Source organism: Sclerotinia sclerotiorum, genomic scaffold (assembly GCF_000146945.2).
Source record: "Sclerotinia sclerotiorum 1980 UF-70 scaffold_16 genomic scaffold, whole genome shotgun sequence".
In the NCBI taxonomy this organism is placed as follows: Eukaryota; Fungi; Ascomycota; class Leotiomycetes; order Helotiales; family Sclerotiniaceae; genus Sclerotinia; species Sclerotinia sclerotiorum.
In genome coordinates this window covers 889890-915881 of record NW_001820820.1, presented here as the reverse complement: position 1 = coordinate 915881, position 25992 = coordinate 889890, and the positions used below count along the sequence as shown (strand labels likewise).

The 25992-nt window shown below is 40.7% G+C and overlaps 11 protein-coding genes across 11 annotated transcripts; 4 read left to right on the top strand and 7 right to left on the bottom strand.

Annotated features, from left to right (window-relative positions):
• Nucleotides 1-151: 151 nt before the first annotated feature.
• SS1G_10892 (predicted protein) lies at nt 152-727 on the bottom strand (the record flags this gene model as incomplete). The annotated part of the gene is made up of 1 exon (XM_001588395.1): nt 152-727. One exon carries the CDS (start codon nt 725-727, stop codon nt 152-154), a length of 576 nt encoding a protein of 191 aa, XP_001588445.1.
• A 1571-nt stretch (nt 728-2298) lies between these two features.
• On the bottom strand, nt 2299-2926 carry SS1G_10891 (predicted protein; the record flags this gene model as incomplete). Its single annotated transcript, XM_001588394.1, has 3 exons — nt 2299-2322; nt 2612-2817; nt 2875-2926. The coding sequence occupies 3 exons, from the start codon at nt 2924-2926 to the stop codon at nt 2299-2301; spliced, it is 282 nt and encodes a 93-aa protein (XP_001588444.1).
• A 2324-nt stretch (nt 2927-5250) lies between these two features.
• Nucleotides 5251-6684, bottom strand: SS1G_10890 (hypothetical protein; the record flags this gene model as incomplete). Its single annotated transcript, XM_001588393.1, has 3 exons — nt 5251-6133; nt 6191-6254; nt 6330-6684. 3 exons carry the CDS (start codon nt 6682-6684, stop codon nt 5251-5253), a joined length of 1302 nt encoding a protein of 433 aa, XP_001588443.1.
• A 1113-nt stretch (nt 6685-7797) lies between these two features.
• On the top strand, nt 7798-8654 carry SS1G_10889 (predicted protein; the record flags this gene model as incomplete). The annotated part of the gene is made up of 3 exons (XM_001588392.1): nt 7798-8286; nt 8362-8472; nt 8595-8654. The coding sequence occupies 3 exons, from the start codon at nt 7798-7800 to the stop codon at nt 8652-8654; spliced, it is 660 nt and encodes a 219-aa protein (XP_001588442.1).
• A 663-nt stretch (nt 8655-9317) lies between these two features.
• Nucleotides 9318-9903, bottom strand: SS1G_10888 (predicted protein; the record flags this gene model as incomplete). Its single annotated transcript, XM_001588391.1, has 2 exons — nt 9318-9481; nt 9771-9903. 2 exons carry the CDS (start codon nt 9901-9903, stop codon nt 9318-9320), a joined length of 297 nt encoding a protein of 98 aa, XP_001588441.1.
• A 1128-nt stretch (nt 9904-11031) lies between these two features.
• Nucleotides 11032-13293, bottom strand: SS1G_10887 (hypothetical protein; the record flags this gene model as incomplete). The annotated part of the gene is made up of 2 exons (XM_001588390.1): nt 11032-12383; nt 12432-13293. The coding sequence occupies 2 exons, from the start codon at nt 13291-13293 to the stop codon at nt 11032-11034; spliced, it is 2214 nt and encodes a 737-aa protein (XP_001588440.1).
• Nucleotides 13294-14258: 965 nt separating this feature from the next.
• SS1G_10886 (hypothetical protein) lies at nt 14259-15984 on the top strand (the record flags this gene model as incomplete). The annotated part of the gene is made up of 3 exons (XM_001588389.1): nt 14259-14770; nt 14824-15816; nt 15873-15984. The coding sequence occupies 3 exons, from the start codon at nt 14259-14261 to the stop codon at nt 15982-15984; spliced, it is 1617 nt and encodes a 538-aa protein (XP_001588439.1).
• Nucleotides 15985-16588: 604 nt separating this feature from the next.
• On the bottom strand, nt 16589-18041 carry SS1G_10885 (predicted protein; the record flags this gene model as incomplete). Its single annotated transcript, XM_001588388.1, has 2 exons — nt 16589-17913; nt 17966-18041. 2 exons carry the CDS (start codon nt 18039-18041, stop codon nt 16589-16591), a joined length of 1401 nt encoding a protein of 466 aa, XP_001588438.1.
• A 666-nt stretch (nt 18042-18707) lies between these two features.
• SS1G_10884 (predicted protein) lies at nt 18708-21080 on the top strand (the record flags this gene model as incomplete). Its single annotated transcript, XM_001588387.1, has 4 exons — nt 18708-19163; nt 19223-19515; nt 19690-19789; nt 19848-21080. 4 exons carry the CDS (start codon nt 18708-18710, stop codon nt 21078-21080), a joined length of 2082 nt encoding a protein of 693 aa, XP_001588437.1.
• Nucleotides 21081-22083: 1003 nt separating this feature from the next.
• SS1G_10883 (predicted protein) lies at nt 22084-22971 on the top strand (the record flags this gene model as incomplete). Its single annotated transcript, XM_001588386.1, has 1 exon — nt 22084-22971. One exon carries the CDS (start codon nt 22084-22086, stop codon nt 22969-22971), a length of 888 nt encoding a protein of 295 aa, XP_001588436.1.
• Nucleotides 22972-23910: 939 nt separating this feature from the next.
• Nucleotides 23911-25706, bottom strand: SS1G_10882 (hypothetical protein; the record flags this gene model as incomplete). Its single annotated transcript, XM_001588385.1, has 5 exons — nt 23911-23946; nt 24155-24381; nt 24530-25202; nt 25252-25419; nt 25674-25706. 5 exons carry the CDS (start codon nt 25704-25706, stop codon nt 23911-23913), a joined length of 1137 nt encoding a protein of 378 aa, XP_001588435.1.
• Between the last annotated feature and the right edge of the window lie 286 nt (nt 25707-25992).

Here is a 25992-nt window from a genome sequence, read left to right as displayed (position 1 = left end):
AATTAAGCGTTTCAATTATTTTATTACACATGGCTTTTAATTGAACTTTACTCGAGTAATAATCAAAATATTTCATTTTGATTAACGTAATTTATCACCGAGTTATTCTTTTTGTAGAAGATAACTTTTAGGTTTAGGAACAACAAGCACCTCAGGAAGAAAAATAATCAATTCCATCTTGAAAAGCCTTATCAATCACTGCAATCATCTCATCTGCCCTATCCCTAACATCCGGCGCCAGCTTCGCAAGCAAAGCCTCACTAAACCTCTCATAATCATGCCTAAGTAATTTCAACCCCACCAGAACAATACTCGAAAGACCAACGTGGGAAAAATCCTCCTTCTTACTCTTCAACACCCGGATCGCTTCCGGTACTTCAACCCCCACGTTCGAATAGGTGAATTCTACGATGCGACTTGAGTCGGTGGGATTGGCGGTTTTGGCTACCTGGGCATCGATGTATGCTTTGGTGGTGGAGGCGTGGATGGCGGCGAATTTTAGGGATAAAGGTGCTGCGGTGAGGAGTTTGTTGTGCTGCGTGGTGAGTGTGTGGGTTAGGGATTGGATGTGCTGGCTGATGGTGTTGATGTCGGTTATGAGGGTGTTGGGTGTGACGAGATTTTGGTTGGGGAGTGCTGGTTGGGGAGCTGCTGAGGCAGTGGTGGGGATTGAGATTGAGATTGAGATTGTGGTGAGGTAGGTGATGAGGGTTTTGAGGGATAGCATGGTGTTGTGAAGGTTTTGTGAAGGGGGTTTTGAATGGATAGAATATTTCTTGATGCAGGTAGATATATAGGTGGTTGTGGTGATGAGCTCAGTAGTGCATTGAGCATTGAGCATTGAATGTTGAGTATTGAGCGTCAAGAATTGAAGATTGACACTGCTCTCAAGACGTAAATGGAAGTTTCTCTTTAATACATACCTACCATCCCTTTATCATATAAACTTCAATAACATTACCAACGCTGCCAACAAAATATCCCCCGTTCTGAAGATCTGCAGCACTAGTAGATCTTAAGTAGCTAAACCCCACACTTGTACCTTGATATCCTGCGGAACTAAGATTAAGTCCTCGATGATCACTGACCATGATGCATTTTTTCAAGTTTTTAGAGGTTTGGAAGAATAAGGAATATTATCTTAAATCGCTTCTGAGTTTAGTCAACTAGAATGCCGTTCCCATGTGGAAGCTAATGGTAGATGCGTCGGCGTACAAATGTGATGCTAAAATGATGTTATGAAGTACCTTGTGTATATTTCTGCTTTCTTGCATCTTTTCAAGTATCGGAGTAATTCATTGGAGATTCGTTCTGTTAGTATAATCGTCGAGAGCATCCTAGAAATCTAATTTTTTACCTTGGGTGGTGAAAGCGAGGTCAACCTTTTTTTAAGCGAGTGATCTGCCATCGCTAGATTTAGTAAGATCTTACATTTTCACTAATAAGTATTTAGTGCTTTGTAGCACTACGCTACATCTGCCGACTTTTCCAACTCTCGATGTATCTATAACGATACAAAAGTGAAAGTCAATTATTATTATAGTGTTTTACCTATCAAACTATATCGACCTGTGAAGTATACATATTACTATCGCAAAATTGTTATAAAGCTATATCACGGACGTCCTGAGACATTATTCTGCATATAGAAATACGGTGGGCTGTCGTCTTCAGGTACTGACCATTTATGATAGACCATCTCACCATATTCTACAAAATTTCCTTCATCATCAATGCCCAATGACAGGAACTCTTTTCACCTCCAACACAGCACCATCCAGGAACAAAGGAACCGCGAAACGGAAAGCCAGATAATATATGAAGCCACCTAAGACTAATGTCCATCCTATATATGGTGGGTACAATATACCAAAGTATTGAGCTACCAGGGTGTGATTCTGAAATCCATAATGCAGCCACTGGGAATGCGTTGACAACGAAAACAACAACGGCTGTGACGAGGCTCAACCAATGATTTGAGGTGGAGTTCTTGTTCCATTCAGAAGACTCTCTTGACCGCATCAATATCATTCCTAAGCTGAGAAATATCGCGACCATTGCATCAATCGGGTACGTGTAAATCTCTGTACAAAGTTGTCAGCATATATCTTTGGAAATTGAAAGTGAAAGCAATTTTGCCGGATTACTCACCAACAAGTAATGGCTAAGCGTCCTTTCAATGAGGAACTCGAATTGAGGCGATAATCAAGATTGTGGAGAAAATACCATGGAGCACAAGAGCAGGAAATGGAATTGGCTCGATTTCGGCTCGTTCTGGAGTCTTAGCGACTGTTTTTTTTAAATCTCAGCTGGTTCTGCGACCTTTTTCGACCGCTTGAATTTATCAGTTGCCCATTCAATGATGTTGACGTTTTTAGCAAATACTAAAGCAGAAGGGAGTATTCCTTCTTTCGCGATATCTTGCTTGACACGAGCAGCAGTAAAGGTAGTGTGTGAACGAAGTGAATGACTTCAATTCAATTACTACTGTAATAAAGAACTAGGCGAACGCGAAAGAGACTAGCTCTTTTAGTAAGTCTATATAAGACTTACTACTTTCAATATGTAGCTAGCTCTTTAGACAGAATACAATTAGACATACAGGACCTACGTAATCTGTGGGTGCTACGTCTTCCGTATCCTTCTCGTACCAACAGGTAGTGACAATGACGTTACCCAAGCTCGAGACTGCTAGACACACATCCATGAGCTGGCTCGCACGTCTTTCATTCCAAGCTTGACCAATCTTCCGCTGAAAGAATTGTTCAATTATCGTTTCGCCGTTTATAAAGGTCTCGTCCTGCGGGATTGTCACCACTATCATCTGAAACTGATATCAGCCTAGTCCACTCGCAGTCAAAAGTTCATACAAACATATAATATGTTCGTTAATAAGTAGAGAAGATACATTACTCCAACAGTCCATAGTGAAATGCCTCTAAATCTACAGTAATCGGGCACTGATAAAACCGAGGGTTATTTTATATCAAAACTCAATTGTTTCAATAAATTATAATAATTTCAATTATTGAAAATATCTATTAAGCATTGTGACGGAAAAGTCGTAAACGGAGTCAATTCAATCACTTAGAATCTAAAACTAAAGAACTAAGAAGATTCTAAGTAAGAAGGTCTTTATATACAGGGCTAGTGCACGTGAGCCACTAGTGGGTAACAACCGTCACGTAACAGAATTGGTAAGTTTCAAAGAGGTAGATGGAGAGGTAGAAGTACGAATCCTAATATCTAGTTTTGAAAGTATAGATTAAGGATCGAATAATATTAGATCTATTCTTCGAAAACCAGCTTTCATATTCTGAATAGTAAATGATTGTAAATATACAGCTTTAAAGACTATAACAAATTCAATCTTAGTGATATAATTGATATAAGCTTCGATAAATCCTTCAATTTAATAATCATGTAAATATTTGTTGACCTCCTGGGATCTTGGCAGTATATATATATATATTGTATGATGTATATAAAGAACAAACAAAACTCAACTTTTAATTCATTCTTTCCTTTTTGGTATACTGTTTGTTTGCTTTCAATATTTTGATTTCAAAGCACTTTAATTCCGAAGGCTGAATACCTAACCTTATTCCTTCATTTTTTGAATATATACTCGCAGCTTAACTGCTTAGCTAGAGAATCAATCAATTCAATCTGACGCTCTTTCTGGTCTCAATAAACCCAATAATAATACTATAGAGTAAGTAATAATACTTTGCAGAAAAGTCAATTTCCCCCACGAGAAACAATAACAAGCTCAATAGTAGCCCAACCCGCCTCCCCTTCCCACTTATATCAATAAATCATGTACTCATTAATCAGTCATAAATTTCACTTGGATATCGAGTCCACCATAGACCATAAAACCCCAGCTTTACTGAAAATATCTCTCATAACAAAAAAGCAGCAATGCAGTCTCAGTTTTGATAAGGGTCAGCACGATAAAGAGTCTTGACGATCCCGTTTGAGTAAGGTTTACCCTTGTCAGTGAATAAAAAGGATTTTATATAATACTGAAAAGATTAAGGAGTAAAGTAAATAACAATATAAATAAAATTTTCGACAGCAAGATATACTAGATGGGAACAATCTCTTCCTGTTACTTTTCCGACGATGATACGCATTTCCACAGATTTCAGTAATAATATCCATAAATACTCATTAAATGTTAGAACTTCCTCACTTCCTCACTGAATAACAATTTACACCTTTTAAGTCCCTTTTGATGGTATTTTGGAGGTTGCATACAGGCTGAGGTAAGATCTTACAAGTTTGGGTATATTTATAGATTCTTCTGAAAAATCTGGATTGGTCTCTAGATGCACAGATTAATATTGCACTATATTTATTTCTATTATGCTCAAGAGACTGCGTTCTTGATTTATCGGCGTTGGTGTAATGGCCTAAGATCTTACTATATATAAGAATCAATTCCTCCCTCGTAAATTCTCGATAATGATTTATTCATGGGAAGTACCATTCGAGAATGGCATGTGTTTATCAGTAAGCTTTTCTACAAGATAGAAACTGTGTGAACGAAGTGAATGACTTCAATTCAATTACTACTGTAATAAAGAACTAAGCGAACGCGAAAGAGACTAGCTCTTTTAGTAAGTCTATATAAGACTTACTACTTTCAATATGTAGCTAGCTCTTTAGACAGAATACAATTAGACATACAGGACCTACGTAATCTGTGGGTGCTACGTCTTCCGTATCCTTCTCGTACCAACAGAAACCCTTGGTCCTGGAACCCAACGTAATCTCACACATCCATCCATGTACACTAATTTTTAGTGATAGCATTAAACACTAAAGCTAAATAACCAAAACAGAGCCTAAGCAATAATCGACGATGAACAAAGCACCTAATAAAACTATACTCATGACTGATCAGTCATATCATAATATTTCATATATGTTTTTGAACATTGGGGCAGGATCAACGGGAGGTACATGTAGTGGTGGAAAGTAATAGTAAGGATTACAGGGGATAAAGAATGAATTGACAGTAAAAGTAATAAGCAGATTTTGTCGCATCCCACTTATTTAACACTAGTTCATCGGTAAATAACCGTATGATGAGCGCTGAAAAAAAGAACTGCACGTGCGAAACTAGAGTTGATAGACGAGAGGGATTTCACAGCTTGAATGGTGAAAATTGGGGACAACAAATACAAGGGGGAGTAAGTGATATTAAGGATATAAAATAACCAGAAACTATGTCCAAAATGATCAGAATCTAGCTTCTACTTTCTTCTCCACATCGCCCAAAGCCCAAGCACTAGAACTCGTTTTACTCCTCACACTCGTAGCTTGTTGCTCCGTAAATCCTTTCGCCTCAATAGCGGGATTGTAATCCAATTTATTTTTCTTTCCAACTTCAGCTGAATCAACAGGAGTATTCGTCTTTCCATCGGCACGCTTGTACACAGTAACCACAACGGCACCACCTAATCCTAGATTGTGCTGCAGAGCTACTCTCGTATCATCAATCAATCTGTTATTTGCCCATCCACGAAGATGCCAAACGAGTTCAGCACATTGTGCAATTCCTGATGCTCCCAATGGATGACCTTTTGAAATCAATCCGCCAGAGGGGTTGATGACCATCTTGCCTCCATATGTGATATCTCCAGCTCTAACCATCTCGTGGGCTTTTCCTGGTGGTGAAAGACCCAAGGCATCAATGACAATCATCTCGTTAGCCGAAAAACAATCATGTAACTCGCAGACTTTGACATCTGCTGGAGTAACTTTAGCTTCCTCCATGGCAGTCTTTGCCGCATGTTTTGTCATCTCGAAACCCATAAGATCAATTGCGGATTTTGAAAATAGCGATGGGGCATCGGTGGCCATACATTGACCTGCAATCAAAATTGCTTGTTCTTTGAGATGTGGACGCGCATCGAGGAAGTCTTGAGAGACCAAAACTGCTGCAGCTCCTCCATCTGATGTAGGACAGCATTGTAATTTTGTGAGAGGTTCGTGGATCATTGGAGCTTTCATAATTTGTTCGAGAGTATAAACATCTTGGAACTGGGAGTATGGGTTTCGTTGCGAATGTTCGTGGTTGACTCGGGCAATTTCCGCAAAATCTTCATTCTTAGCCCCATACCTGTTTGCGATAGGTTAGCCTGCTGTCATGCCGTTCAAGGGCATTAAACATTTGTACTTCTCCATGTATTCTCGACCTGCATTACCAAACATCTGTGCAGCTCCAGGCGCATTCGTGACACCTCTAGTAACTCGCATCATTTCTCCAGTTGTTCCAGTCGGGTTACTGCGGTCATTCCAGAAACTTTGGAGCGAACCAGGATTCATCTTCTCAAATCCCACAACCAATATACAATCCGCACCTCCATGACTAATGATATTTCTGGCCAAAGCCAATCCTGTCGAGCCAGTTGAACAGTTGTTATTTACATTGTAAATTGGGATCTTGGTCATTCCGAATTGATAAAAGACGCGTTGTCCGCAGGTCGAATCTCCATAGCAATAACATGCAACGCCTTGATCAACATCATCGTAGTTGATTTGTGCATCAAGCATAGCCTTGATGCCTGCCTCGAATCCAAGTTCCGTGTAGTCGACTTTACCCCTAGGTTTGATGAACTTGGTCATACCGACACCAAGGACATAACACGGCTCATTGCGCTTAATAACCATTGTGAGGAGTTGTGATGGTGAGCTATCGCGGTGGTCGCTAATGTATTCTTAATTGTATCGAGGAAATTTATTGAAGTTGTGATACAGATCAGTTGAGGAAAGATTAAAAGTGCTGTTCTGCGCCTTATCACACTCATATCTGGGGTAAGCTTAAACTTTGCGGGGAAACCTACCGAGGCTCGGAAGTGGATCATTGCCGTCATATCCGGAGCTCCTCGTAAGCGAGCTTTCAGGAAGGGGGTCTCAAAGTGGAGTAGAGCGGCCTGTGCTTAGTCATTCCGTGAAGTTTTATGATGTGCGGCCAACGACAAAACGCGTCGATGTCAAGTAATTACTAGTATGTCTCAACCTCATTGCAAATATCCTAGATTGTTTCTTGCCCTTTAGTATAGGTATAGGACATCCTTTGAATGAAGAAGAATCGAAATTGCCAAATGATACTTTAGCAGTACTCGATTCTCACAAGATGGGCTGTGTCTAGACCAAATGAAAGCCAAATTTACAAATCCATCAATAACAATGTTTTATCATCAATTTGTATCTTTTTCTATCCAGATTATTCCAGATTATCTTATAGTGGTAAACCCTTGCGCGGATTTTATCATCCATTCAATCAGATAGTTTTGATGCTGAATGCAACTTGTAAGCTTTGTTTACGTGGGAAATGGTAAATGCCGTGGCATTCCATTCTTTATCACAATCCCCTCTCCAGCTCACACATATGAACCCTATACTGCGAAAAACGCAATATACACCTATAAGTCTCAATTCCGATGTAAATAATGGGATCCAGTGAAGCCTCCTAGCTCAATATCAAGTCCATAGAATAACCAGCTATGAGCCGAGCTTCGCAGTTTAATATTCACAACTCTCGGGAAATAATTTCAACCACAAAGGTCCTTTCCTGTTGAACCTGCAAACAATCATTGGCATGACTGGTGCCGCGATGTATCTTTGTCCAGTTGCCAAGAACGCAGAGCATAAAGAAGTCACCATGTCTACCTCAAGCTACCTTAAGCTACCTTCATCCTTGAACCGTCCTCGACTCTATTCGTAATTCCTTTGCTATCATACGTATTAATCCTCAGATTTATCACCAGCAAAACCTTCGCAATGGCGCGCTTCTGCTCTATTGTACCTCCTCATGTTCTCAAACATATTATTGATAGTCCTTTGACACGTCCAGCTACTCTTCTCGCAGCTCAAAAAACGTACGACCATGTCTGTCGCATTCATGAATGCCGGGTTCTGGGAGCCTATATGCATGATGATGCACCTGATAATCTCGTTGCCGGTATAATCCCTCTCCACATATCCCAATCAGTCTTTGATTCTGAGGAGGCATCCGCGGAAGAGAAAGAACATGCGAAGCATAACTTAGCATATATTGATCAATATCATGCTACCCGTGCTGACCGTTCCGCAGAAGAAAGGTCAACCACTCGTAATGTCCACCGAAAAGTCTATAGCTCTGAAGGAACCAATGAAATAAGAAAAAGAAAAATCTATGATGATCGTTATTTAATACCCTTAAGAACTATGGATTGGGATGCTCAAAATGTATATCAATACTTCAGAGAGAGATATGAATTTTACGATAAGGTATGTTCAGATTGTGTGATTGCTATGTCTCTATTTGGTGACTCCACCTCGACAAATAACTGATTCACATACCAGGTATTCAATCACAACTCAATTGACGATAAAGGTCTTCACATTGTTGGAAACATTCACTATGACGATCAGCCTGGCCCACCTGGCTTTAATAACGCTTTTTGGAATGGAAGGGTGAGTTATCCAGTGCCAAAGTTTGTTGCAGAAAAACAATATGTTCAGACATTTGGCTATCTTTACGATCTGATCTCACCGTCACATGCTTCTGAGTACACGGCTTCTAACACACCTAGTAGGAAATTAACTTTGGTGATGGAGACGGTGATTTGTTTACCAACTTTGCCGATAAGATTTGATCCTTCATTATAATCCCAACATCACAATCCAAATTTCACAATCCACAATTTCCTCAAACATGCCCCTAGCAATCTTTACTTCTCACACCTTCCCCTCCCTCCCACCTCTCCACCTCTCCATTTCTCCACTCATGACAAGTTTGATCGCATTTACCGCATATATTCAACAAACTCTATAATTCGCAGCTTTTTTTGTGGAGGGAGGGGGACGGGGTCTTTAAACTTGAGAATGGAATAAAATATCAGACTTCTATGTTTCCGGGGAGGTGGGATATAGATATAGACAGATGTGCTGGGACTACCAGTTGTTCTCCCATAAGTATATTTCCGTGGGTAGGATTTCGCGTTGCAAGTTTATTCTTTGTTCTTGTTTTTATGTAAAGCACATACCATAACCAAGCAATATCACCAGAATGGAACATGGGTAGGTTATGACTTCGCTATTTATTATCCTCCCCTCTCGCAGTGCACACTGCCTCTATCACTGTCTGCGTGTCCATCTCTACCCCATATATATGTATATCCATCCCCTCACTCATCGGCCACCAATTCCTCATCTCATCTGCATCATCCAGTTCTGTAATCCTTTGCCCTTTCTGCCGTACCCCTTTCCGCCATCACTCCCCCATCCCCCCATGCTTATCCTCTCCTCCCACCAAAAATCTACTCCTTAACCTCCACACTCCTAACCTCTCCATCCGCCTCCGCCGTATTAATTTTCTTCCCCGTCTTCGCAATCTTACTCAACACAGTCTCATAATCCAATTCTGGTTTTGCGATTACTGTTGCCGTTTGACCGGTAAGATCTACTTCATAAGCGCGGACTCCTGTTTTTATATTATTAGTAATTGGTTTTTGGTTTATTGCATTAGTGATTTTTTGTAGTAGGAGGGATGGATTGTGGTCAACCGCAGAAGTGTGATTGTGGGCGGCGGTGTATGAATGTGCGCGACATCCTACCAGCTAGGTAGGATGATGTCGTCGGCGGGAAGGGCCTAGGTAGAGATCGGGGAAAGGAAGAAGATGAGGAGATGTAGAGAAACCCAGCAAGAATAAAGCAATAGTAACAAATAAAAGGCAAAAGTGTCTTAACACTCGCGCAGGAAATAAACTCACCATCCAACCTCTTAAGCACTCTATCCACGGCTCCCGAGCACCCGCCACAAGTCATCGTAATCCCGAATTTATATGTATGTTCGCCCTCTTCCGCGATCAAGGGAGCCGGTGTGTTTACTTCCGTGTCTGCCATTTCTTCGTTCTTTCTTTATTTCTTATTTGTCGTTTGTTTTCTGTGTTAATGGGTTTATATGTATCGTAATGCGGTGTCAAAACATAGAATGGATGTTTTATTCTTTAAGCGGAGAAAAGTAGCAGAGTTGGATAATGGGAAAACGTGGTGATATTGGATATCTATTTGTATTTGTAGACGGAAGGAAAGGCTGATGATGAGCTGAGGGGCACTGACATTATCCATCACCTAGCTAGCTAGGCCAGCTAGCCTTAGCGATAACGCAATAATCACTCCTCCTCGCTTATCAATCACATCATCCATCATACATATCCGCGCAACTTCAATGAAACGCAACTCCAAACCCCCAGCACAAACCCCTATCATACAAAGATGAAAATATGAAACTTGCTCAGAACAGATCGTCTGCAATGATGAATCACGTAGCACCGTATTGCTTTTCTTTTAATTTCGAGTATGATCACACGGAACGAATGGATGGTTGGACATATAATATGTTTCAGAAGGGACAATCCCTGGTGAATCTGTTATATATTATGAGCATGTTTTTCAAGGAATAAGATAGGATGGGACGGGATAGGACGGGATTTGTAATATAATAGTAGCTATTATTATAAAGCTTCCTAATTCGGTAGACGGGTAGATAATAAAGGCAGAGCTTATGAGAAGGTTATTGGGGACCGCTTTGAGCTGAGTCTGTTTTAGGAGGGGATGATTAGGGTTACACAATATTCTGATCTGATTATCTGAGTATGCAAATTATGGGGATTGATGCAGGTACGATCGTTGCTTGTGCGCTTTGATATCATACACAAAGTCAAAGTAACATATGCTCGGATTGAAGATCATAGTTCAAATCCCAAATGTACAATCTTGCTATAATTATACCTAAGAGGAAATAGGGCTTATATATCGATTGCATTTCTGTATTTTTCTCGTTCTGCATTGAATTCAATTACAAATTTACTCAATCTAGAATTACTCAATTTGATTAATTTATTTAAGAGTTTCAGCTTTCTATCTATAATATAATCGCTCTAATAATTATATCTATTATAGACTAGATTCGAGTTTTAAAATGAAGGTAGCAATTCCCTACGAGGTATAGATGTGAATAATTTAGCTCTCTTAATGTAAAGCAGGCATTTCATCATCCTCATCAGCATCTTCAACATGTGCTTGTCTATATCCGCCTCGATCTTCCTCTCCATCATCTATCAATCCAGGTATTGAATCATCATCAGTTTCACTGGCCGATGCACCCGATGAAGAAGGGTCAGCATATGCTGGTGTTGATCTCCAGAACATGAGACTTTCCAATACTCTGGTTGCGGCAGATAATGACGGTCCACGTGCTGGTCCTTCTGCATTCTCATCGCCCTCTTCTTCTAAACCTTCAATCAGGTTTCCTTCTGCAATATGATTTCTCAATCGTTCAAATGCTTCGGCCTCGGTTTCAGCATTATTAACATCGATATTATCATCACCTGCTCCACGACCTCGTAATGCGTCTAAACCTGGAAACCCTGGCAAAAGTCGTGCGAGAGCCGCCAGTGGATCATTGAATCCGTTAACTTCGGGTTCGTCTTGATTTCCCAGACTTCTTTGTTGACCCGGATAAGAGATGGTGCTCGAGTAGGGCGGTAGTGGATCCGAATCAGAGTTATTGCTCCTATGGAGAATATTCGATGGAACAAGAGACATTAATTCCCGTCGATTATCCAAATAGACGAATCTGACAATATCTAGACTCATCTCTTTGGTGTCTGATAGTAAAGGCGTTTCCGACAAGTCTGGCTTCTCAATCGTATGTGCTATTTCCATAAGCAATGCAGTAGACTCGGTGGTGTTCCAAAGATCCTTTGCTTGAAGAACATATAATTCTGTAAATAAAATGTCAGAAGCAGTTGGTGGTTCTGTACCCCATATTGATGGAGGTGCATCAAGATCAAGTTCTCTGAATAGTCGACAAAAAAGCCAAGGTACCTGACTCATGCAGTCCGATAATATGCTCCTGCATTTGACACCATCCTTGAGTTGCTGGGCAGCCAGAGCAAAAGATGGCTTTGCATAACTGATTGTGTTGGCCCACTCTGGTATATTTCGACTGGCAGAGAAATCCAAAAGCCATTGAAATTCATGTGCACGTAAGGCAAGATGATGTATCATCCATCGCATGCAATATGGATCATCCTCAGGATCCAAACTTAGAAGTAACTTTGCCCACTCGAAGGCAGTTCGATAAGTTCCCTTCATCATGAGAGATTTGATATAGTGATACCCAGCTAACCAAAATTCGCGATTCTCTGGTCTAGCAAAATCCAATCGAGCTTTACCTTGGGCCAACTTAGTACTAAAGGACGATAATGAAACTCGACCAAATGTAAAGAGGGCTCTCTCAACAAGATCAGATGATAATGAATGATCGCCTTGGTCTTTTGCTATCTTGCTGACTTGAAGAAGAAGAGAAATATGATACGCTATATGGGTTAGCAGTGGTAGAGATTTGCAGCATAGATTGTACTCACGATTTCTTTGAATATACCCAATAAGGTTTTGAGGATCCCCCATTTCAACCAGAGTTTGGAATGTGTGCTGCACAACTTGATATTCTTTATCGTGTACAAATTTGTATTCGATAGTACCATCAACTACCTCTTGGTTGTCAACAACCGCCATTGTCAATCCGCCCGAAGTAGATTTTGGCCATTCATCCTTCCCTTGTATCAAAAAGTTGCGTCGCAGGGTGAGCTCGGAAAGGCCTTTGCCTGGTTTATGATGTCCCTTCAAGGCTGTCTCCAAATCCATCTGTTGCATACGTTGTCTTCTTCTTGGCCCACGACCTGTAGGTCCTCCAGGATCTTCATTATTTTCCGTAGCAGCCCGTCCAAATAAACTTCGCATTTCATTTGCAACTTTGAGATGTTGTGTATTGATACCCAATAGGAAACAAACTCTCTCATATTCTTCATCCACTTCTATTGCACTTGTTGTATTTGTGGCATTTGGTTGCTTCAAATTTAACTCTTTGAGAGCTTGATCAATTTCATCCAGACCATTCTTAGATGTATCCTCAACTTCTTTCGCGGAGTCTTTTGTCTTTCCATTATTCTTGGCCTTCTTCTTCTTCTTCGACTTTTTATGTTTCTTCGTGGTCGCGACTGGAGTGAGTTCACTCAATTCTTCTCCTTCCGGCTCCTCATCTTCATCGATTTCCTTAGATCCGTCATCGCCTTCTAGAGCTGCAAAGCTTGCAAACAAGCTGGGTTTTGATTGTATCGGTTGCGACTCATCCTCGGATTCCTCCTCTTCTCCTGCTTGAGCTTGAAGCTTAGCTTGTTGCTCCAATTCGCGCTGTTGTTGTAATTTTCGAAGCTGTCTACTCGACATGATGAAGAGTTATCCTTAGATGATATCTATGAATGGAGAATGAATGGAATAAGAATGGATTGATGGAAGAAGAACGAATGGAAGAAGATTAAATGTGGAAAGTGTGCGCACTATGATGGCGGGGTTTGCGCCGGCAGAAATCTAGTAAGCGGTCACCGCTTTCAGATGATTTATTTTTTTAATTATATTTTCGTTAGAAAATAAGATTATGTTTCCAAAATTTTAAACACATTGATAATAAAATATATAATATTTCGATATTGAATAGTTATTTTTCTAATTTTAATCAACAATATTTTAAATTTCAATTCTAATTCAATTTTAAAATAATTGATTTTTCATATGATTTGTAGTTTACTGTCCGTGAGTCCGTGCACCCACTGCTGGCTATGTGCTTACCAATCACTTCTATATTCATCATCATTCGAAGGAACCTTCCCCAGTCTCTCTCTTATTCATCATTCACTCATATACTTCTTCAAGAATCAAAGAATAAACACGTTACATTAGTTCTGATAATGATATAGATGACTTTTATGAATTTTTATTCATTTCAACGATCTTTCGAATTCGAATCTCACCCACCCGTCCTTCCTTCAATAGCCTCCAGCTTCCACAGTCCACCCCTCTTTAGGTCCTGGCAATCATACCTCGTGCTTATCCGGGGTACTACCAAAGCGCCATCTCGGGAAAGCAGCTTAGTTAAACGCCCTACCCTAGGATCTCAAAACATAGATCGATTTCTAAATATCATCTCACCAATCTTTTTATTTTAAATGCGTCAAGTAGCATTAAAAGCCATTCGCATTGCGCGACAATTACCTCCTCTTCGTAGCACTCGTGGTAGCATATTTCAACCGTCAAGCCATGTTTTAAGCGCACGATTTTCTTCCGGTAGAGCTCCTTTTCCCAAATCATCATCAACAACAACGTTACCACTTCAAAGTTCAGTCATCCCAGCATCGATGTATTGGCGAAGGTTCTCCCTGGCTCTTGTTTCAGGGTTTGTTGGATATGGCGCATGGTACACATACAACGGAGACGGAATTCTCACCAAAGAAGCCAGTCCAATTTCCACCGCACAACAATCTTACGACTTTGCAAGCAGTACCGTCTATTCAACACCGATGGGGCCGGAAGAGACCGTAGATGCTAGAAAAGCTGTAATTGTCGGTACAGATGGTCTTTATACTGACACGATTGAAGGTCCAATTTCAAAGGATACCGACGATTCTGGCAGGAAGGTGTTGGAGATGTTAACACCAGATCAAGCGACGTCAAAATTGCGCAGAAATGAGGAGTCTTATTTTGTTGGTCGTGGTAAAGGAGTTGTGCGATATGATGTAGTTCAAATTCCAAGTAATGATCCCATCGAAGACGATCATTCGGAAAAGATTATTGAGACGAATGAAACAATTTCTGGGTCTCCTAATTCACCTTCCGATTGGATGTTCTGGGGTGTATTTGATGGCCATTCGTACGTTTCGTTTAAACCCCTCGACAGGGCCACTCTTACTGATATTTAAATAGAGGCTGGACCACTTCTGCGAAATTACGACAAGTCTTGATCAATTATGTTGCTAGAGAACTCAATTCTACCTACCAAGCCTCCCCGAACCCGTCCAACGATGCCATTGAAGCCGCGATGAAGACTGGGTTCACGAGACTCGACAATGAGATTGTACATGAAAGTGCGCAGAAAGTAATGAAGGGCAATTCAAAACTAGTCGCAGCGGAATTGTTAGCCCCAGCATTATCCGGATCGTGCGCACTCCTTTCCTTCTACGATACAAACACAGGTCTCTTGCGTGTTGCATGCACAGGAGATTCTCGTGCAATCTTGGGACGACGAAACGACAATGGAAAATGGGCTGCTACAGCGTTATCAATCGATCAAACCGGTAGCAATCAAGATGAGGAGGCTAGAATGAGAAAGTTACATCCTGGAGAAGATCATGTCATTAGGAATGGCCGAGTCCTAGGTGGTCTGGAGCCTACTCGCGCATTCGGTGATGCAACTTACAAATGGACTCGTCAAGTCTCCGAGCGATTGAAGGAATCTTTCTTTGGAAGAACTCCATCTGCTCTTCTTAAAACTCCTCCATACGTCACCGCGGAGCCTGTGGTCACTACTACCAGGATTCAACCCGAAAGAGGAGACTTTGTTGTGATGGCAACGGATGGACTTTGGGAGATGCTCTCCAATGAAGAGGTGGTTGGATTAGTTGGCCAATGGATCGATAAACATTCCGCGGATTCAAATGGGAACTCTGCAAGCTCATGGACAAAAATGTTTACAGCGTCTCAAAAGGGGTTGCCAGTAGAAGCAAGTAAAGATAACAACAACAGTGGTCAGAAAGCCCCAATCAGACAGCGTCAATGGGGCGTTAAGGAGAGTGATAGATTTGTTGTTGAGGACGAAAATGTTGCCACACATTTGGTCCGTAATGCGTTGGGTGGAAAGGATAAGGACATGGTTTGCGCTTTATTGTCATTACCTGCTCCTTATTCTAGAAGATATCGGTATGCCATCCCTTTCTCAATATTTCTCGGAAATCTTTACTAACGCATCCGAACAGAGATGATCTTACAGTAGAAGTTATCTTCTTCGGTAACGGTCCGAAATCCGGCGATCTCATTGTCAACAAAGAAGCAAGCGCTAGCGCAAATAACGTCAAGCCTAAACTCTGAAATATTATAGAAATCAGGAAACGTCCTTTTACGAAATTTTAAGCGTGTATTATTACTAAGCATTTAGTTTTGAAAGCGGGTTTTGGCGACGAAGATGAATTGCATGACTGGAATGTAATGGAATGGATGGTGGTATACCCAGCGTATCGTGTGAAGTAAATGAATGCATGCAGGAATGGAGTCAAAACTATTACTACCCACTTAAATCTAGGAAATAGCATGAATTCTTTTGAGCAAGCTTTCGTGAGTGATGTGAGGTGATTGCCAACGCAGTGTGGATATGAATTGTTTTGCTGATTGATGGGTAGTTCTTCAATGGTATCCGAAAGTTCATGGGTCTCTGGGATCGAAGATTTGATTCTTGATATAACAATTTATCCTACCATTAGTGCCACTGATTGCTGGTTAAGTTATTACTTTACTGCATGATATATGTACTAGGTACTCGTTCAGTAGGTTTTGTTAGTTGGTTCTTCAGTGTTTGATTAGCTTGCAGAAGGAGTGAGTGAATGAGGGAGTGTGTAAGTAATGCCCTTCATTGTAACTTTTATATTTGTTTTGAATATTTAAGCAGTCGATTACAGAATGATTGTCCCCGTATATATCAGAAATGCCACGGTTTCCAGTTCTGTTTCTTAAGCTTTTCCGCACGCTTTTCCTCCTGTTCCACGCGCCGCCGGTACTTCAATCGCTTCCTCTCCTCCTTTTTATTTATCACCTCATTCACCTTTCCCGATTGCCTCTTCATGTAATCACTATCCTGCCTTCCACTAAGCACATAATCATAGACTTGGATCCTCTCCTCCGGCAAGTTAACTTTTCCTTTCAAGTGTTGTGTCAAGTCGTGTTTCATGTCACTCAGATATATTTTGACTTGTAAATAGCTTTCGTATGTAGCTGTGAGCGCCTCGATTTGTTGTTGAAGATTTGGAATTTCAAATGGTGTCAGTGACGATGCATTGTTTGTTTTATTTTCATTCTCGTCGGTCTCATCCTGGCCCTCATGCTGGCTCTCTGTCTGGCTCTCTGTCGTTGATTTCTGGATGTGAGATTTTTGCAGTTTCTCCATCATATAACTTGCCTCACCATTAGCAAACTCAAGTGCTCTTTTGAGGGATGAAATCATATCTTCAAGCCGTGTCTCATAGCCATCTTTAGTTCTGTCCCCAGGAGCCAGACTTTTGACACTACCGAATCTATGGATCAAATTGTAGGCCGCGGGAAAATCGAAGTTTTTGAGGTCTCGCTTTTCCGCTTCCTTAGTCATACGGGGCTGGGTTATGTCGAATGCCTTTTCAAGAACTTTCCTCTTTTCTATGACACCTTCGATTTCATCTTCAAATCTGAGTGTTTCTTCCCAAGTGTTCTCTAGTTCCCTCTCCAACCATTCGTAGTGGGTGATCCAAACTGCTGCAATTTTTCTGCCTTGTTCTGAATCTGGGCGATTTTGCCACTTATCTTCAGGTTGAAGTTTGCTAAGTGCTATCCCAAGATTCTTGCTTTCTTCTTGTAAATTGTTTAAGATCATGTCCAAAAACGCTCCATAATCTCCCATAGCTTCCGAAAAGGTCCAAACAGATTTTCGGTAGCCTTTGATACTTGCAGTAAGGTTCTGAGAATCTACCGACAAATCTGGTATACTGTAGGTGAGATTTACCATAATATATCGAGAATCTGCGTATGCTCCTTGTAAAGCTTCGAGTTCAGGAGCGATACTCAACTTCGTGAGAGCATTAAGTGGGAGAATCATCTCGTACATTGGGTCTCGTGGAAGGCCATCATTATCCAATTCAGAATGTTTGCGCTTAGGCATGACTCTTTCCTCGTCTCTTTTCTGTTCGAGTAATTTTTCCAAAGCTTCTGTTTCTTCGAGACTTGACCAGCGTGCCATGTTATTAAGTTCGTTCTCTGCGATTCTCTCCCAAGGGACTAAAAAGACGACTGTTAGGAAAAGTCCTGAAATGAGAAGTCCATTACGAACGAGTCTCGCCACGCTGCGCACTTTCGGTATCCAGTGGTTCCCAAGGGGTCGGATTTCGTCCACTTCCTCTCGCCATGTCGTCTTCCGCACAGGTAATTCAGTACCTCTATCCGAGGTTGGGGGACGGATTCTTGGCGGCTCGGAGGTGATGATTCTAGGAAATCTTAGATGGGGAGTTCCTCCTGTGCTTTCTTTTGAATAATTTGAGGATAAGCTGGATGTTTGAGATTTGCTGGGGCGTCGGCGAAAAGAATGGCTCGTATTCCCGATTGTAGACATCTTGTTTGAGAATCTGATTAACTATTCATAAATTAGAATGTATTCCTGGTAGTTGAATCGCCTGCAGAAAAGAATGATGTTTGCTGTGATTAAAGCAAGAAGACACTCATATTTCTTTCTTTTCCGGATCTGGCGATTTGCGATTTTTCTTTAATCTGTCTGTCGTTGATTAACAGAGTAGACAAAGGCCTGATATTTGACTATTGATTACCACCCATAATTTGTGGGTCCCAATGGGTTCCTAAGAGTCCTTTGTCTGTATTATACGTGGTTTTCTATAGTAAGACCCAGTAATCTTTTAAACAAAGCCGCAAGATATTTTTCTCCATTCTATAATCATAAAGCGACTGCATATAGACAAAGTAAAATGCTGTGATTTACCAAAGGTACAATTACGGCAAGCAAAAGAAACAGCTAAAGTATAGCCTTAACTATACATCATTGGAATAGCAACTCATAAATGATGGCTCTGAGCATACCGTCACAAAGTCTAAATGCTATCAAATATGGACCATGGTCAAAAGATGCCCGGATATCGGGTCTTACTCCACTTACTCCGCTTTTCCCAAGGGCGAGAGTTGATCCAGAAGAACTTGCTCTCAGGAATCAAATTGAGGATTTCCAACGAGAGAAATTCGAGGGATTTACTTCAAGAGAATTGGCGGACATGGACGTGATAACCGACAGGAAGCTGAAAGATTCGACACTGGAGAACCCAATTATGCCACTTCTTCGAATACAGAGATGGGAATTACGGCCTCATCAACCGGATTTGACGAGAAATTATATGTATCCGCTCATGATCGATGGTGAGCAGCATGGTGATTGGTCAATGCACAATCCTCTGGTGTATGAGAAGATGAAACCTGTTTTACAGTTGGCTACTAGAACTATTATAAGCATGTATACATTACCGTGGGTAGGAACTTATCTGCTGCACAGCGCCCAAGCCTCTTTCTCTGTAACTAACTATGGTAGTTTGCAGCCCTAATCTTCGGTAAAAGAGCTCCTATAGATCCAGCAAGGGTTCGTCCACACGACGAACTTCCAGACAATACCGTTTCCTTTCTCCCGTATAATATAGGCCACTACGACATCGTTCGAGCAAAAATGATCCAGATATTCTATGACTTAGAACATGTCTGGAATCTCAAATTAGGTTTCATGGCACCCGGAGAAGATCCTCGAGGCCCGGAATATCCTCTTGACCCGGACGATAAGATTGAGGATGATGTGTATGGACTTACCGTAACGAATTATTCATACATGATGTACGATACAGATGTGAATAGGTCGTGGAAGCTTTATATATTTCTCAATTACACACAGCTAGATTCATTGTTTAGAAATGATTTAACAACCACCGAGAGAAAAACGGTCGAATGGGCTTCAGCAGTTACACTTGTGCATGAAATTGTTCATGCGATTAATTTTGTTTGTCCTAGAATAGATGGTTCTCCGGTACAAAATCCAGATGATGAGAATCCACCTTGGTTCTATGATCAGGAAGCATTGGCAGAAGTTGGATATAGTTTTGAGGCTGCTGTAAGTCCGTTCTCTTCCTCTAATAATTGAGTCTGGGTCCTAATTATACGTCCTATAGTTAAACGGGGGAACAGTTCGCGCTTTCATAGATAAACCGGGAATGCCATATGGCCATTGGTTTCAGACTGTATGGCCAACAGTGGAAGGGCAACACCTATGTGGTTCTAAAAGTTTAACATTAACACAACCTGACCCTTTCACCTATCAAGAAGAATTTCCCATACCAGTGTCTTTCTATGAAGATATTCAGCAAAGGAACTTCTGGGAATGTGTAGTACATAAATTCGGACACAAGTTATTTCACTATCGAACACTCAGCCATGGGACGCGTATCAACTTTAAAATACACCGTAATAACAAACAAACACCTATAAAATTTGCCATGATAGACACCGGCGGTATTGGACCAGTCAATCATGATTATGGTGGTGCTCCTAAGGTTTTAGTCGATAGGTGGTTGAGTGTACTTCGTATTCGTGGTATGGGAACCGCACCCGAGACATCCAAGCTAGCTTCAAATTTTGGACAAGCTCTTCTAGATAGCTCATTGATCGACAATTCCTTCTGGACAAAGTCCCAAAGTCAGCGGCAGAGTGTCGATATAATTTTTGATCATCTTAGAAAGGAGAGCAGATCGATTGAAGAGACAGTCGCAAGGTTTGGACAATTGATCGATTTCATATCGATTATTTTGCGAAATCACGAAAATACAATCGATGCTTTGTTTGGAAGTGTTCTGGTTGTGGTAAGAGGTATAGAGGTACCGACGGAACAAAGAAGAAAAACTTTACTTTCTTGGAACAGAGGCACAGGAAAATTTATCAATGAATGCGGACAGCAAGAATACGCTACTCCACAACAAAAACAACAACTTACGGAGGAACTGATCGCATTAGAAAGATGTCGCATGCGACTCTTTAGTCCAGATCTCGTTAACGAGACTATTAGGTCTGGACCTGATTTCGAAGAATTGAGACTTTTACTTTGGCTTAGAGATTCGTATCTCAGGGATCAGGTAGATGCTTGTGATGATTATTGTAATCAATTGGAAAATATTGACGAATGTTCACTTTTTCCCTCGTTGTGCGCACAGTTGATTAGGATTTCGATATATGAGGGGAGTGAAGTAAGTGAGGACAGAATTTCTACTGGTACTGAGTTGCAGAATTTGATTGCTGTTTATGAAAAGCTGAAATCGAGGTGTCCCGAGTCATGGGTTGATATGTTTAGGGTTTGGGATGAGGTGGTGGGTATTGCTGTGGAGATTATTAGGGGGGTGAGGGAGATGTAAGATAGGTGTGATTTAGGAAATTTACTGGTTCAATTTGTGGATAATGAATTCGCGGCTTTCAATGATTGAAAGGTCGTGTATGTTTGAAAATAGTTGCTTTCTTATCGATTAATTATTCACTTGGATTGAACTTTTCTAAAATATCTGAATGCTTGGAATCTATTGGTGATGAGGGGTCAAATTATTCAAATTGTTATATGAAATGAAAGGAACGAGTCCTGTGATTGATTTTACGGTATAAAATGGATTAAATACTAAGATGACTTTATGTGATGAAGTGAACTGAGTGCTTTAAATAGGCCGAACACTCCCACCACTTTTGTGAAATGAATATGTTTTCATTGCTGAAATTAATTCGAACAGTCTATAATACCTTAAAATTCAGTCTAATTCCATAATTAGGAGTCTCTAATACAGTGGGTCAATTCTAAAGTACTAGCAAGGTTTAGATGTCCCACTGATCTCGAACATCGCTAAAGTAGGGGAGCCGAGAAATGATGAATGGCTCTAATCATCATATCTAGACAACCTTCTTTGACATATCTATAACTTTACTGCAGCTATAAAGCTCTGTACAGTCAATTAATCTTTGTTTGTTATTAATTAGTTCTCAAGGTGTCATATTCATGTTCCTAGACTCGACAATTGCTTAATTTAGTTTGCTTAGCTCTATTTTCATTTGTCTTGGCATCTGCGAGTATTGAACAACAATAGAACAACTCTATTGTATTTTCTACTTACTGTACCATTAGAACCACAATACCGTATGAATACTATATACACATTGAATGAACACAATAGTATTCTATTGCCGTAAAACAGTATATTGGAGCTCAGATAGCTAGTTTTCAGTCCGTATCAATTACATTAATAGGGATAACATTTCCAAGCCTGAATCTACACGTTCTATCATCTAAATCGACTATACTCCGCCACTAAATATACCATATCAGACCTACAAGAACTCAACTATCTCTTTTTCTAAACCTAAATCAACGCCAAAATGAACCACCACAACTACCAGTCCGACATTGCCGCAGATAGACAACTATACCAACTCCCAGTAATTATTCAAGCAGCACCTCTGCCAGTTCAACCCATCTACTACAACGGCATCCAGGTTTGCCAATATTCTACCCTCACCCAGGTAGACATTAACGGCTATATCATGCCCATCCACCCTGATTTCGGCCCATTTCCGCTCCCCAACGATCATCCCGCTGTCCCTTATCCAGCTGAGGAGGGTATGCAATGGATTGGGTATCTTGCGCCTGATCCTGAAAATCCTATCTTGATGGACACTCAGGCATATTGTATGAATCCATACGACATCAATTATCCACTTGGTCAGACTTCTTTTTATCCACCCCCTGCCCTTCCTGCTGATGGATTTCCTCCTTTCGCTATGCCTCGTCAACTAGAGTACCAACAGTCCGCTTACTTCAACCCCCCTTCTCCTCCTCTCACCGGCTGTCTCTCCGGCAGTCTTCCCGACCTACAGAATAGCACTCTCAACAACGGTACCGGTTTAAATGACCCACCTATCGCCGATCCAACAGCTGAACTAGTAGTGAAAGGGTATCTGGATGAGAATATTATAGCAGCGATGGAAAACCGAAGATCTCTACTGCATTGGAGTGCGATTCCTCATCCGCCGGAGTTGACGGATGAGTATTGTGAGGAGGTTAGGATGGAGCTTGAGAGATTGAGACCGATTTGGCAGAGGGAGATGGAGGCTGGGGTTCCGTTGAGTCAGCCTGGTGGTATTTATGATGGGGGAGAGGTTGGAGGTGTTGTGAATGGAGCTAGTAATGAGGAGGTTGAGGAGCTGGATGGGGGTATGGAGGGGATTGATGAGACGGAGGAGGATGATATGGATTATGATGATTGAGAAGTTGTGTGGACCGTTATTTTGTGCTTTTAGCACATTTTTATGTACTTTTAGATAGTTCATCATATTATCGAAAACAGATTAGCTTCGATAAGATATTAGAGACTACTGGTAGCTTCAAGATCTTGGAAAACTCTTCATTGGGTATTTTGGTGTGATGTTTTAGGAGATTTCGTTCATTTCGAGGTGAGTTACAAGCTCTATACTTAGATTAAAATCTAAAATCTTCTACAACAACAAATATCCAGATATTAGATAATTCTTTCCTTTCATCTACTTCTAAACAATATATTCTTTTTTCTTTCATTTAACTCTAAAAATAACTGAAAATAGCCAAATAAATCATGTACTCTACTTTCACATCCCTCTGTTTTAAATTATCTATTTATATGAAAAACTTCGATTTTTAACCACAAATAACTTTACAATAACTTGATATATTGAAGTCTAACCAGATGAACTAACACGTTTTATTCTCCCAAAATGCATGAGTAAATGATGTTCTTCTCGTCCCCAATTGAAACGTAGGATAATGTGTTGACCTCCTGGGATCTTGGCAGCATATGCATATATATTGCATGATGCATATAAGGAGCAAACAAAACTCAACTTTTAATTCATTCTTTCCTTTTTGGTATACTGTTTGTTTGCTTTCAATATTTTGATTTCAAAGCACTTTAATTCCGAAGGCTGAATACCTAACCTGATTCCTTCATTTTTTGAATATATGCTCGCAGCTTAACTGCTTAGCTAGAGAATCAATCAATTCAATCTGATGCTCTTTCTGGTCTCAAGAAACCCAACATAATGCAAAGTTGTGAGGTGGGCAAAATAGGAAGTTCTTTGTATTAGAGTGCGGTAAAAAGTTTATACTTGTAAGACAAGATATTTCTTTGAAGATCCGCGTGAACGATTGTTTTAGAGTCCAAAAAGATCTGTTCAGATTTTAAATTTCCGTTCAGCCCGTAATTCTAGCTATTTTGTATGATGAGCTACCGCGCAAATGCTAAGAACAAAAGTGTATACCTCAAATTCAATTTCTCCAACAGCCCATCAACTTAACACCGCGCTTTCTCAATACTGGCCGCACCAACCCGTACCAGCAAGTAAATTGAAAGGATAATAAACCTAGACCTATCATCAATACCTGTAATAACAAAAATAAAACAGGAAATAAACTTACACTCGGCAAACCACTCACAAACGGCACCGTCATACCACCGTCCATATCCACTGTCACATTTCTGCAGCTCAACACATCCATCACGATCAATCCAGCTTCAAATCCTACATTCTCCATCTCTACCGTATAATCATCTGCGGCTCCACCGATATTATTCAATACCATTAGAACCATATGAGTTGAGTCACCCTTCCGAAAAGCGAGATTATGGGGATCAGAGTAAGCGACTTGAGTTTGATCGTTAGAATAAGTGGAAGATTTTGCAATTGCCAGGGAACGTATAGCATTTAGTTGTTTGACGAGGACATATAGTGGGGGAGCTAGTATTATAGTTCGTAGGCCAAAGAGGTTCCCGATCATAAGGATCCGTCGCACCATGAAAATGTTGTTCTTGACCTTGGTAGATAATCGGTATACCATCTGCGAGCATCGTGTAAGTGATTATATTCTTGGCGAGTGTCAAATCGCTTGTATAATTTCCGAAACGCGGTTGATCGTGATTTTCGGTAAAGGTACCAAGTAGTGTTGTGTCTTTGCATTGCGTGTTCTGGTGTTGTATTTGTCCTATCAGATTTTCTGAAGTTGCGGAACTGTTGGAAAAGAATGGTATTAGCTGGTAATATGAAGCGTATGAGAGGAGACCGTCCATATGATTCTGGTAATCACAAAGATAATCTACGTCTCCATCTGCAACTTCACCGACACAATAGACACCGGCAGCTTCGTTGAATAAAGGCCAAAAGTCTTTTTCTACATGCCTCACTGTATCCACTCTTAATCCATCAATTGAGTAATTGGTCACTAGAGACTTGATCCAAGTAGTGTGAAAATTGCGAACGGCTGGCTGGGTAGTGTTCAGATCCGGCAATGGATATTTCTCCGTTCCAAGTTGGCATAGCTCGACATTGGTCTGGTTGTTATAATCAGTGATAAAACAGACTTCATGAAAGTACTTGCTTTCATTGAATGGATTCATGATGCTATAGTCGACAGTGTGGGCAGTATTGTCAGATCCCATGTGGTTTGCCACGACATCAACCATTAAGTACTTCCGGAATTAGCCTTTTGCTTCCTAGTGTTTGGATAGATGACATTACCATTCCTCGATTATGAAGCGCATTAGCCAACGCAGTCAAATCCAATGCAGTTCCAAAGTGACTATTTAATCCATATAAATTTTGAGCTGAGTACCCGTGAAAGCCCCGGCTAGGATCAGCGACTTGTTCTACAACTGGAGATATCCAGATGGCAGTGAATCCCATATCCTAATCTTGCATTAGCATCGATAACAAATTATCAAGAATTTGGTGAACTTCTCTGCTCATACCTGGATATAATCAAGCCTATTAATTATGCCTTGCCATGTCCCGCCACAGTACCCGTAAGTTTGAGATGGGCAATTGGTAGTATTTGAAGCATCGGTTCTTGCGAATCGATCTGTGAATACTTGATAGATAGAACGGGTCCTCCATTCATCTGGCGTTGCGGCTAGAACGCCATCGAGAGAGGCCAGACATACCAGGGCGGTTAACAAGCTTCTGGAAGAAATCATTTGGGATCTTTCTATCGCGACGATTGAAATGATTAATATGGATTATTTTGCTACGAAAAAGAATTAGTACAGAGCAGTTCTATCAAGAAACTCATAAACCATTCAATTATTTGTTTCAGGACAAGGACAAAAAGAATTCATGGTGACAAACTATAAATTTTAGGCATCGAAAATGTGATAGATTCCCCCGAGGCGAAGAGAAAACCGTAAGCATCTAATCTGAGAACCTTATGTGGGCGAATCTGTGATTCAGTGCAGCGATAAGTTCTTTAAGGTTACATATGAA